Below are 12,149 nucleotides of genomic sequence, written 5' to 3'. Positions count from 1 at the left end.
TGTCTTTTTTTCTTTTTCAACTGGCAGAACTCCCTTTAGTATTTCTTGTAGGGCTGGTCTCTTGTTGACATATTCTTTCAGGATTTGTTTGTCTGTGAAACTTTTAAGCTCTCCTTCAGTTTTGAAGGTCAGTTTAACTGGGTACAGAATTCTTGCCTGGAAGTCTTTCTCTTTTAGGATCTTAAATATATCACACCACTGCCTTCTCACCACCACAGTACCATTTGAGTAGTCTGAACTCAGTCTTATGTGGTTTCCCTTGTATGTAGTAGATTATATTTCTTTTGCTGCTTTCAGGGTTTTCTGCTTCTCTTCCACATTTGATAGACTGATTAGCATGTGCCTTGGGAAAGGTCTATTTAGACTTACTTTGTTTGGAGTTCATTGAACTTCTTTGACTTGTGTATTTATGTCCTTTGTAAGGGTTGAGAAGATTTCCACCATTATATCCTCAACTACTCTTCCTAGTCCTTTACTCTTCTCTTCTCCTTCTGGGACACCACTGATTCTTCTATTTGTGTGCTTTGTTTTTATATCATTTCCCTGAGATCCAATTCAAATTTTTCCATCTTTCTTGCCATTTGTTATTTTAGTTATTTCAGAATCGATTGATTTGTTATTTGTTATTTCAAAACCGATTGTCTTGCCCTCTAGTTTGCTTATTCTTTCTTGTTCCTCTTCAAATCTGTTGTTGTGTGTCTGTCTCTAGTATGTTTTTTATTTGGTCTACAGCATCTTTAATCTCTGTGATATTCACTGTTTTTCTATTTATTCTTTCATATTTCTCTTTATGCTCTTCTACTGCTTTCTTGATCTCCTTTATGTCATTAGCCATCCCACTGATTTTATTTAATAGAGTTACATGAACATCTTTGATTAGTTGTTCCACCATCTGTGTCTCTCTGGTGTTTTAATTTGGTCATTAGGTTGGGCTGTATCTCTCTGCATCATGATATGCTTAGTGATCTTCTGCTGTCTTAGCAGCATGTAAATATCTTGGTTGGTTTACTTTGGAAGTTGATTTCCTTCAGTAGGCTAATGCCTTGTGTTTGCAGGATGGATGTGGAGCAGGATGCAGGGCTCGGGGCAGGGCACAATAGTAGGGTAATGTGGTACATGCGGGTATAGGCATAGATTGGGGATGCTACGCAGGTGCCAGTGAGTGTGGGGGCCCATCAGTGGTGGCGTATGTGGTTGTGCGGGTGCACGGGTATGGGGAAGTGGGGACCTTTGTGCGCATGCACAGAGCTAGGGCAGCCAGTGTTATGCAGGCATCGCTGGGGGCAAATGTGGTCCGGCTGCATGGGTCAGCGCTTTCTCAGAGCTGGGGGTGTGTGTGGCTGGGTGTCCTGCGCATGCGCGGATCTGGGAGTGCTATAAATGTGCGCAGAACTCAGAATGGGCGGCGGGGTGGGATTGCGTGGCCCTATGGGCCGGCCGGTGTAGCCTGGGTATCGAGGTGAGTGCCTGCAGCCTTTATGTGCTGGCTACTGCCTGTGGGGGGCGCCTGCAGCCTTTATGTAGCCGGGAGTAAGTGATAGTAAATCTGGAACTTGCTTCAAAATGCTTCAGCCTAGGAAAAATTTTTAAAAAGCAAGTAAGTAAACTGTTGATGTTGGGGGAAAACAGGTACATAGTGATTCATTATATGTTTCTATTTTGGGAGCTGAAATTTTTCATAAAAACAAAGAAAGAAAACCAAACATGAAATACTTTGTTCTGCTTTTCTGAATTGTAAACCACCATCTCCCATTTTAATCCTATCTCCAGGTTCCTCTTGGGAATCTAGTTAGAGAAAAAGCCCCCCTGGACTCTGGGGGGCAGGGACTGGGAGGTAGAGCTGAGGAAGGGCGGGGCGAGACTGTGCTTGCACAGGAGAGGTGGGTTGGGCTGGGGCAGGCGTGTGACTGCGTAGGGCAGGTACACGCACGCGGGCTTGGTGGGGCTGGGGGGCTTGGAGCGCTGAGTGGAGGCTGGTAATGGGGTTCAGGTGCGTGGGGTGTGGGATGAGTTGCAGGTCACAGGACTGCGCTGGTAAGGGTAGTGTTCAAGGAACGGGGCTTTGCTTATTTCCTAGCCCCCTTCTCCCTGTCCGTGCACTCCTGCGGGCTCCAGGCTTCTGTGTTAGGCTGTTTGCACCAGCCAGCCAGTCTCCGGTTCTCTGCTCAGTTGCTCAACTTTTGCACCCAGGTCCGCCCTGTGTGGTGCAGAAGATGCTCCTGGGTCACTCACACCCTGGAAGCACCATCTCCACTGCCCTCCTGTCTCTTCTTTAGCTGTTCGTTGCGGCAGGGTTAACTCCAGCTATCCTGTCCTGCCATCCGCATACACTCTGTCTTTGCTGATTTTGACCTGTTCAGTCAATCGGTACATTCCTTACACTGCCGTTCTGGAAGTTCCCATCCAATACACTGCACTGGTCCCCTCAATTCAGTAAATGTTTCCTGAGCTCCCTCCATGCTGGGCACTGGCAGATGCTGCTGGGCACGGTGATGGTGATGATGCGTGGCTGTCCCCTCAGAGACCTCACACGGCAATAGAGAGCAACATACCATGGGTTGAGGGAGGAACCAGGTTACACATATATACAAAATTAATGCTTCATTGGTAATTGAGTTGAAAAGTATAATAGACAAAAAAAAAAAAAAGGTTGGGTTAATAGGAAAACATGGCAATCAATCACTAAAAAATGTTTTAGGGCAAGCTGTGTTGTGGTTAAGATACTAGAGGATGCAGAGTAAAGTTTTTAAATGCAACAAAACAATTTTCTGTATGACAGAAGAAGTATTTGTGAAGGGTTGTTTTATTCCTTGACCTCTGCTGATGTTGTCTTCTTCTATGACTTTCACATACCCAGGAACGGTTTTCTGTTTCCCTCCAAACCAGCTCAGTGTCACTTCCTCCAGGAAGACTTCCCTGACTTCCCCCCTCTCAAGCTCAGAATTATTTTTCTGCCAGTGAGTTAACAGCCATGCTTCTTTCCATACTTGGAAGGCCCACTGTAAGAGCAGTTGGCGTAGGTACATGTCTGTTCCCTAATTGGACCCCTCAAGGCCAGGTCTGCTCCTCTGTGCACTTCCAGGCAGAGCCCAAAGGGGGCCTTTTTTCTAACTGGATTCCCAAGAGGAACCTGGGGATAGGATTAAAATGGGAGATGGTGGTTTACAACTCAGAAAAACATAAAACAAAGTGTTTTGTGTTTGGTTTTCTTTTTTTATTGTTTTTTGTTTTTATGAAAAATTTCAGCTGCAAAAGTAGAATAGTATAATGAACCACCGTGTACCTGTTGTCCTCCTACATCAACAGTTTACCTACTTGCTTTTCCCTGCATGCTTTTTAAAAGTTTTTTCTGTGCTGAAGTATTCTGAAGCAAGTTCCACACATATTGTTTTACCCATAAGCACTTCAATTTTGTAAAAGTTTTATACACATCTGTCGACAGGTGTGGCCCAAGATAGGGAACCTGATCCCACCTCCACACCCCGGACAAGTGACTTTCCACATCTACAAATTGAAAGACTGAGTGGGTCTCTTTCAGCTCCAAAATAATTATTCTGTGTTCCTGAAATGTGGTCATTATTGTCAAGGGGGTTCATTGTCTAGGTGAGGAAGCAGGGAGAAAAAAATTCTATCCAAAAACATTTGTCCCGTCAGCAAATATTCACTAAGCTCCTGTTAGGTACTGGGCGCTGCGATAAAGCAGAAGTTCAAATGGTGAGCCAAAGAGATGCTATTCTGCCCTTGCTGAATTTACAGTCTGGATGGGAAAACAGGAATCACATATTGTACATACATATAACTTCAAACACACACACACACATTATAAACACTGATGAGGGTGGTGCAGGAAATGTGCAGGGAACTAAGTTATGAGTACATGGACAGGGCCCATCACTCCCATAGGATTCGGGGGCTCCCATGCAGAAGGTGCTAGTTGCCTGCAGTGGGACCTGAGGCTGGGAGGTAAGCAGGGACCATACCTGGTAGGAACTCTATAATCCCTGTGAAGGTTTTTTATTTTTTTCCCCAAGAGTAGAAGAGAAGCCCTTAGAAGGAGTTTTAGGTAGAGCATCGAGTGAATAATAAATGCCAAGCTAGAGTGGTCAGGGGCCTGAAAGAGAAGCAGCTGGCAGGACAGACATGGAGGAGGAGGGTGGAGAGTGCTCAGACAAGGCTGGAGGCAGTTGTGGCAGAAGAAGGAGGGTGGTCGCACCTGTCAGGGGGAAGTCTCTGCCATCCTCAAGAGGAGGGGCTTGCAGCTAAGCCCTGAACCCCCTTTTGGGCTATGGAGGCCCCATCCACCCTGAACATAAGAGAAGCCACATTTCCACCTACACGTATTTGCATTGTGTGTGTGCGTTCACACATGTGTGTGCTCCTAACCTAGCTTCATGGAACTGCCAGACGAGAGGCTTTCCTCCCTCCCAGGGTGTTGGATGCCTGCCACCCCACCCCGGTTTCCTTGTTGCTGGGAAATCAGATGACTTCTGGTATCCAGGCTAATGCTTCTTATTACCCAAATGCTGACAAATCCCCAGTGACCAGGTTGCTTAATTAAAAGCCTGCTTGCCTGGCCAACTTTCAGAGAAGCAAGCACTTCTCAAGCAAGAAATGGGAATTTCCAATAGACACTGGGCAGGAAATGATGGCATTCTAACAATCTCTAAGATGCCTTTCCTCCAAGTTAAAGGAAAGTGTTTTGTATATGAGGAGAGCAGAGACGGAGTAACCCAGGGGATTGCTCCCTCCTGTGCAGGGTCAGGGCAGAGCCCAGTCAAACCTGGGCTGTACCTGAGGAGCTCCGCCCCTGCCAGTGGCAGGCCTGCCCCCAGCTGGCAACCAGGGTCCTCCCAGCCACCCCTCCTGGTCTCATTTGTTTGTCAGCACCTAGTTAGCATGTCGTCACCCAACCAGCTTTGCAAGCTCTGAAAAAGTGAGCAGGACTCAGCAAGGACAGGGATGCTGTGGTCTCTGGAGAGCTTAGCTCAAAGCTGGCATGCATTTTCCTTTCAGAACTCAGGCCAGAGGAGAGACATCCTTCCTTTTGCTGTTTTCTCCTGTGGTTTTTAACAGTCATGGACAGACCAAAAAACCAGCCCAATCGTGGATGTATGCGTTACTGTGGTTTGTCGTTCTACAGTGAAAAGAAAAAAAAGTTTTCCATATTTCGATTTCCTTTTCTTTGCTAAAATGCTTTTTATGAAGATATTTAATAAATTATTCTTCAGACAAAACTTTTAAAATCTCACGTAGTAGAAACAAGTTATTTGCCTTTTTGATGCTGTATGTATGAATGGTTACTTGAAGCTGCATGGTATGTAGAAAAATAAATTTAAAGCTAGAACCAGGCTTAGGTTGCTGGCTCTGGTGACATATTTTATCATATTTAGTAGCAGGGGTTTTATTGGCATTTAGTGTGTGGAGACCAGGGATGCCGCTAAACATCCTGTAATACACAGGACAGCCCCCGACCACAAAGAATTATCCAGCCCAAAATGTCAGGAGCCGAGGCTAAAAAACTGCTCTAAATAAACTCTTGCTCTGCAAATATTTACAGCAGTATTTTTTTTTGAAGTAGTAAACTGGAATCAACACAAATGACTATCCACAGTACCCTGGATAAGTAATTGTGACATAGTCATAGAATAAAATACTATAAACCAAGGAGAATGAATAAACCACCCTTACATGCATCAACGTGGATATATCTCCAAAATGTTGAGGGAGTGATAATAGATTATGCATAGTGTGATTCCTTTTGCATACAGCTGAAAAACAAGCAAACCAAGTATAATGTTTAGGGGTATTTAAGTGTGTGGTAAAACTATGAAGAAAAGCAGAGGAATCATTTATAGAAAATGAAGGGTAGTGGCTACTTTCGGGGGGAGTGTAGTTGAGGGAGAGGTACTGGCAGGCTTCTGTGGTACTGGCCAAAGTTCCATTTCTTAAGTTGGGTGTTGGGGTTGAATCCATGACTATTTATTGCACTATTACTTAAATCTGTGTGTGTGTTTGTGTATACATACACATGCTTTATACACTTGTGTGAATGTCTTTTCTACACTTCTGTGTTGGGGAAATAATAACAGCAGCAGCTGACGTTGATTAAGAGCTGTGTGCTTTTGCAATGACTTCGCCGTGGGAGGAATTTTTTTCTTTGAGAAAGTTGAAGGAGTGCCCCTGGCCCACATAGCTTGTAAGGGTGGAGCTGGATTTGAACCTGAACAGGTTGGCGATGGCCCCCGCGCTCCCGATCACCACCAGGTATTACTGCCTCCTGTTAATTCCCATCTTTCATCTGGCTGTATTGACCCCACAGTGTACGGAGACAGACGACCAGCCGGCCGCCCCCAGCAGGAGGCAGACCCAAGCCCCAACCCAAGCCTAAGCCGCAGGTGCCACAGTGCAAGGCTCTATACGCCTATGATGCTCAGGACACAGATGAACTCAGCTTCAATGCCAATGACATTATTGATATTATCAAAGAAGGTAAGCGCATGGCTGGCTGGCTGGAATGACCTCCCAAAGAGCACACAGTCCCATTGCCATAAATACTAGTTTAAGCCTGAAGTGTAATCATGGGCTCCTCTGAAACTTGCAGAGGTAGTGCTGGCTTCAGGCTCAGTTTGATCAGGAACTTCAGCTTCATTTCTAATGCTTCCATCAGCTCTGTTCTCTTCTTTGTATCTGCTCGTTCTCAAGCTGTTTTTCCTCATAGTAGCAAAATGGGGACTCTAGCTCTAGGCCAACAGATCAAACCATGTCTAAAATCTGCCTTATCTCTGAAATTTCTCCTTAGCCATTGGACAAAAGTCCTAGGTTTCACTCCGATCAAACCAAATTTGGATTTGTGCCTACCCCTGAACCAACTTCTGTGGCCTGAATGGGTTAGGCCTAGCAGAGACTGTCCTGGGAATTGGGGGGGCCCAAACTTCATGGTCTGTTCAAAGTGAAGGTGGATGGGATGGAAGCAGGAAGGCAACCTACATTGTCCATGGGCTTGGCTGGGAGCTTTGTAGTTTCATAAAGAAGACAAATTAAAATATAATGAAGCTATATTTAAAAACTTCAGAGATCGTCGTTGCTCTCTCCCTGCAGATCCTTCTGGCTGGTGGACGGGTCGATTACGAGGCAAGCAGGGCCTCTTTCCCAACAACTACGTGACCAAGATCTGAAGCGCCAGAAGCTGATGCACTGGGCAGAGGAGCGCCTGGCGCAGACAGGAGGGGACATCGGGGTGCTCCCCTTCCGATTCACAGCGAGCAATTGCTTCTCTAAGACCTGGAGTTACCGACACCTTCCCCATTGAGGACAACGAAAACGCTGGATTGAGGGCAGGGAGTGTCACTCCATAAATGATCCTAAAAGATAGCCTGTTCACAGGAACCCAGAAGAGCAAAACCACCACCCACAGAGATTTATTTATTGTATTTAAACCTGGTGAGAGGATTAGCGAGGTCCACTCAGACTTTATTGGCCTCTATCAAAACCACACCCCGCATGCTCACCAGGTCCAGGGAATAGCTGTGGGCGGCTGCTGACAAGTGCCTTTAGTTGAAGAGCACATTTCTTTCATCCCTTTTTTCTTTACCCAACACACACATTCCTCCCTCTGCCACCTTCCCTCAGGGAGGACCTGCTGTCTACAGGCTGGGCTTTGCAGGAGTGGGCACTAGCCGTGCAAGTGCCAAGGGCAGGCGTAACCTGCTGAGCCCACAGGTGCAGAGGAACTTTGGTTTACACTTTGCTGGGACCATCAGGGCTGCCTGGCTGGGCAGGGGCTGGGGCCCAGGCTGACAGCCTTGTTTTCTCCAGGTCTTCAATTGGAATGTGGCTGGCCCATGTCAGTTTTGTGTTGAAGGCTGTACTTACTACAAAAAGGATCTCTTTTTTTTTCAAGCTGTACATTTATAAAAGCAGATCATATACTGTATATATAAAAATCTCAAGATGGTAGAAACATGTATGAATGTACTAAGTAGTATTCCACTGTACTTATTCATAAGGTAGGCTTTATTACAAGATCCGCACCAGGTACTTACAAATGTGCACTATTCATTTTCAACTATAGAATCAGTGTTACTGCTTTCTAGTTCAGTTCCTGAAAACCCTTCTCAACCATTTCCCTACGGGAATTTTCCTCTGCCCCTCTCTGGGTTCCATCCCCTACCTCCTAAGTAAATAAAGAAATCAGCATACTGCCCTATTCTTTCATGACATTTATTTGCAGTAATAGTGAAAAGTTGGAAATGTAATATTCATCAATAACGGAATAACTGTAAAAGATTGAAAATTATCTATCCCTGTCACAGCTGCCACAGTCTTCTTTAGCTATTGGGAAATCGGGGTTTGACCAGTATACAAACTTTGTACCATTTATTTGTGGATTGCCAAGTCTCTGAGGAAAAAAAAAAGATCAGGACTTAGATAAAAGGAAAGAAATGTATCTAAATTTGAACAAAGATAAACCATTTAATTCTCCTGTTTTAGTTCAAGAACAGGAAGCAAGCTTCATTCAGTAACTGTAACAAATAATGGTTAAAGTATCTTTCAGTTCCATTTTATGACCAGGTAAGAGGTGGAAGAAAATAAAGCCATAATGTAATAAAATGAAGAAAGGTAATCCCTATTGGTACTAATCATTGTTAGTATTTTACAAAGTATTTTCACAGTGATGGTTCTACTGAAATTGGGAGGAAGGAAGAAAGATGGAACAAAGATCTGATCTGAGCCCCCTTCTCCTTGGCTGGGCCACCCAGTAGGAATGCCAAGGCCACCTGCTATTAACATAAACTCCTGGGTGGCTAGGACAAGCTTTGTTTTCCCTCCTAAAAATCATGCCTAGCTGACATCTAATGATTGACGTTTTGAACTTGGGTATAACTGGGAACGCTCAGGCTCTAAGGGGCAAAGTGAACAGTTACATGTCCCCACAGTCAGCACACAGAGTGTCCATACGGCACTCACAGACTGCACCTTCGCCACCCGCCTCTCCCTACCTCAGCCAGTGTAAACGTTGTTTGAATGAGTGAATGAGTAAATCCAGATTTATAGATGAAATAGACTTAGATCCTAGGTAGAGGTCCTGGAACTATTCATTAGAAAGAAAAGTTTTGAGAAATAGTGCTTTATTCTTCAACTTAATGTCTATTTAAGGATTTTAAATGGACAGGGAAAAAAATCAGGAGTAGGGAACTTTAAGGCATGACATTTCCCCCCTCCCCCCTTTTTTCCCCCCTGCTTAAAAAATCTTCAGAAAAATGTTTTTTTTCTCTGAGGCCTCAAAGTCGTATCTGAGTTTCCTCTAGTCTCTGGATCTAGCCAGGCCTGTCATTTTGTTCACTGTTCAGTTAAATGGATTAGTTCAGGACCTAGGATTAATCACAACCTAGGAGAACATAAAGATCAAGGAGCCATCCCTGCCTCCTGGGAGCTTGCCATCCTGTCCAGGATAAGGGGTATGCACGTGTGCACACACACAACGCACATGCTGAGCCGTATAAAACACAGGGGAAGAGTAGACAGATCCCTTCAACCAAAGGTGAAGGTAACCAAGAACCACGTGAGCAGACTTGTACATGGAACCTTGGGCAGAGGTATGCAAATTTAAGTTGAAGACCAGCAGTTCTCTAACTCCATGAGCACAGAAACCCTCCACATTCTTATACTTTTATTGAGAACCCCAACGAGTTTTGGTTATTTGGTTATAGCTTTCAATATTTGCCCTCCTAGAATTAAAACACATTGTAAAAAACACAAGAATAGTTACACACATACACATTCCATTAGCCATCAGCCAGAGCAATGACATCATCTCATACCATGTAGCCTCTGGAAGATTCCACCACACGTGACCTAGAGAATGAGTGAAAAAAGGCAAATAACATCTTAGCATTATCCTCAAGATAGTTTCAACTCCACAGTCTCCTTGAAAGGTTCTCGAGAACTTCCAGGAATCCCAGACCACATTTTGAGAACCACCAGAAGGAGTAAGAGATAATGAATGAGGGGAGTATAGCAGAGAGAGCAAGTGGTTGCTCCCTGAATACAAGAAAGTGGGGCATTTCTTAGGCAAGCAATATACTGAAGCACACAGAGAGGTCAAAGGGGGAAAAGTTTTAAGTTTGCTCTCCCACCAACATGCAAATCCAGCCATTCCCTAATATGTTGTCCTGGCCCATCCTGATCAAACCTGATAGTTGTATCAGGTTGGACCACTGCCAGGTCCAACCCCATGAAGGGTGAAAAGATGAATATCAATTCTTCCTTAAAGGACATTCCATGGAAATATGCATTCATATTCTACTAGTAGGAACTAAATTATGTGACCTCACCTGTAAGAGGAGCTGGTTAAAAGTATCTGGTTAAATTTCATGGAAGAAGAGGGAATGGACACTGGGGAAAGTTAATCTCTGCAGAGAGCAGTTTAAGCAGCTTACAAGGCACTAGGGCAGAATTTGCTCCTCCTCCTTGTAGCTATGGTCCCCTTACAGGCTCATAAGAACAAGTAAGAGACAACATGGATGTGCATCTATACGACTTAGAAACTCCACTGTCTGGCCTCAGAATATGGATTATACATAATCCAAATGTTATCCCTGCATGGCTCCCTCCCAGACCTTCCATGATTAGAGCTAGCCAGACTAAGTCTGGCTCTGCCTCGGATTGCTAACACTTTTACAGGTGACGTCCAAGTTATTGACAGCTGGAGTAGAGATGGCGTCTGGTTTCCAGAGTAGTCAAGAGTGGAGCATGTACGGTGCATCTTTGTTGGAGACTCTAATTTTATGGCCATTTCATAGTCATTCTGCAGTATTGTTCCCTCTCCTTCCTTGTTTCAACCTCTCTCCCAAGGCCTAATCTTCACCATTCCTCCTGAATTTAGTACTCACTTTTATTTCCATCAACTGATCTTGATTCCTTTCCCTCCTACTGTACTGAACCTTCTTCTCCCTTTAATCAATATTATCCAATCTAAAATCTTCACTTTGCAGATGAGAAGACTGGGGCTCAGTATAGTTTATTAACTTGCCCAAGATCACACAACTCTTAAATGGGGGAGCCAGATTTGAACCATGTCTGACCCCAAGGCTCATGCTTTTAATCATTGTGTTTCCAATTCAACAAATATCGAGGAGTTTGTTAATCAGTCTAATGTGTCATCCCTTAAACTTCTAATATCTAAGAAAGACGAGAGAAAGAGAACTCACAAATAGGACTCTAACAACTATAAACTTATAAACGCCTTCAATGGACAAGAGCTGAGTCTAACATATCTTAGAATCACCAGAGCCCATTTCTTACCAAGACCATCACCCTTCTCCTTAGGAAAGCAGCCAATGTTTGTGCTCCTTTGTGCTAGATACTTCACTTGAAATACACTGTTCTAGTTTGCTAGCTGCTGGAATGCAACACACCAGAAACGGATTGGCTTGTAATAAAAGGGGATTTATTTTGTTAGTTCTTCAGAGGAAAGGCAGCTAACTTTCCACTGAGGTTCTTTCTTATGTGGGAAGGCACAGGATGTTCTCTGCCGGCCTTCTCTCCAGGCCCCTGGGTTTCAACAACTTTCCTGGGGGTGACTTCTTTCTGCATCTCCAAAGGCCTGGGCTGAGCTGCGAGTACACTGACTTCTCATTTAAGCACCAGCCAATTAAGTCAAATGTCCTTCATTGCAGGAGGCTCGCCTCCTAGCTGACTGCAGATGTAAATCAGCAACAGATGAGGTTCACGTACCATTGGCTCATGGCCACAGCAACAGAACTAGGTGCCTTCACCTGGCCAAGTTGACAACTGAATCTAACTACCACATACACTAATTCTATTTAATACAACCCTAAGCGACAGACACTCTTTTCCCCAGTTTACAGATATAAAAACTGAGGCATAGAGGCCACACAGCTGGTAAGTAGACTCAAACCCAAGCAGTTTAGCTTCAGAGTTTATGCTTTTCTATACCTAGGGTGACAGCATCTCATTTTCTGGGTCAATGTTTTTATGATATTATGATTTCTACTTTGACAGCTTATTTTATACTTACTACATTTTTGTTTTGGGTGCCTGCTGTGGCATATAAGGATACTTAATTTTAAAGGTCTTTTTTTTTTTATATGCTGAAGTAAGAATTTCCTTAGTCAGTCTATTAAATA

General features: G+C 44.2%; 1 protein-coding gene across 3 annotated transcripts in view; it reads left to right on the top strand.

Annotated features, from left to right (window-relative positions):
- MYO1E (myosin IE) overlaps positions 1–10,192 on the top strand; it is a 247,820-nt gene extending 237,628 nt beyond the window's left edge. For all 3 annotated transcript variants that reach the window (XM_077128062.1, XM_077128063.1, XM_077128064.1), the window contains 2 exons: positions 6,320–6,489; positions 7,099–10,192. In XM_077128062.1, the coding sequence (XP_076984177.1) occupies positions 6,320–6,489; positions 7,099–7,175 (247 nt within the window). In that variant the 3' untranslated portion in view covers positions 7,176–10,192. The remainder of the gene's footprint in view (positions 1–6,319; positions 6,490–7,098) is intronic.
- The last annotated feature ends 1,957 nt before the right edge of the window (positions 10,193–12,149 follow it).

Source organism: Tamandua tetradactyla, chromosome 14 (assembly GCF_023851605.1).
Source record: "Tamandua tetradactyla isolate mTamTet1 chromosome 14, mTamTet1.pri, whole genome shotgun sequence".
Lineage (NCBI taxonomy): Eukaryota > Metazoa > Chordata > Mammalia > Pilosa > Myrmecophagidae > Tamandua > Tamandua tetradactyla.
This window is presented reverse-complemented; position numbering and strand designations above follow the sequence as displayed.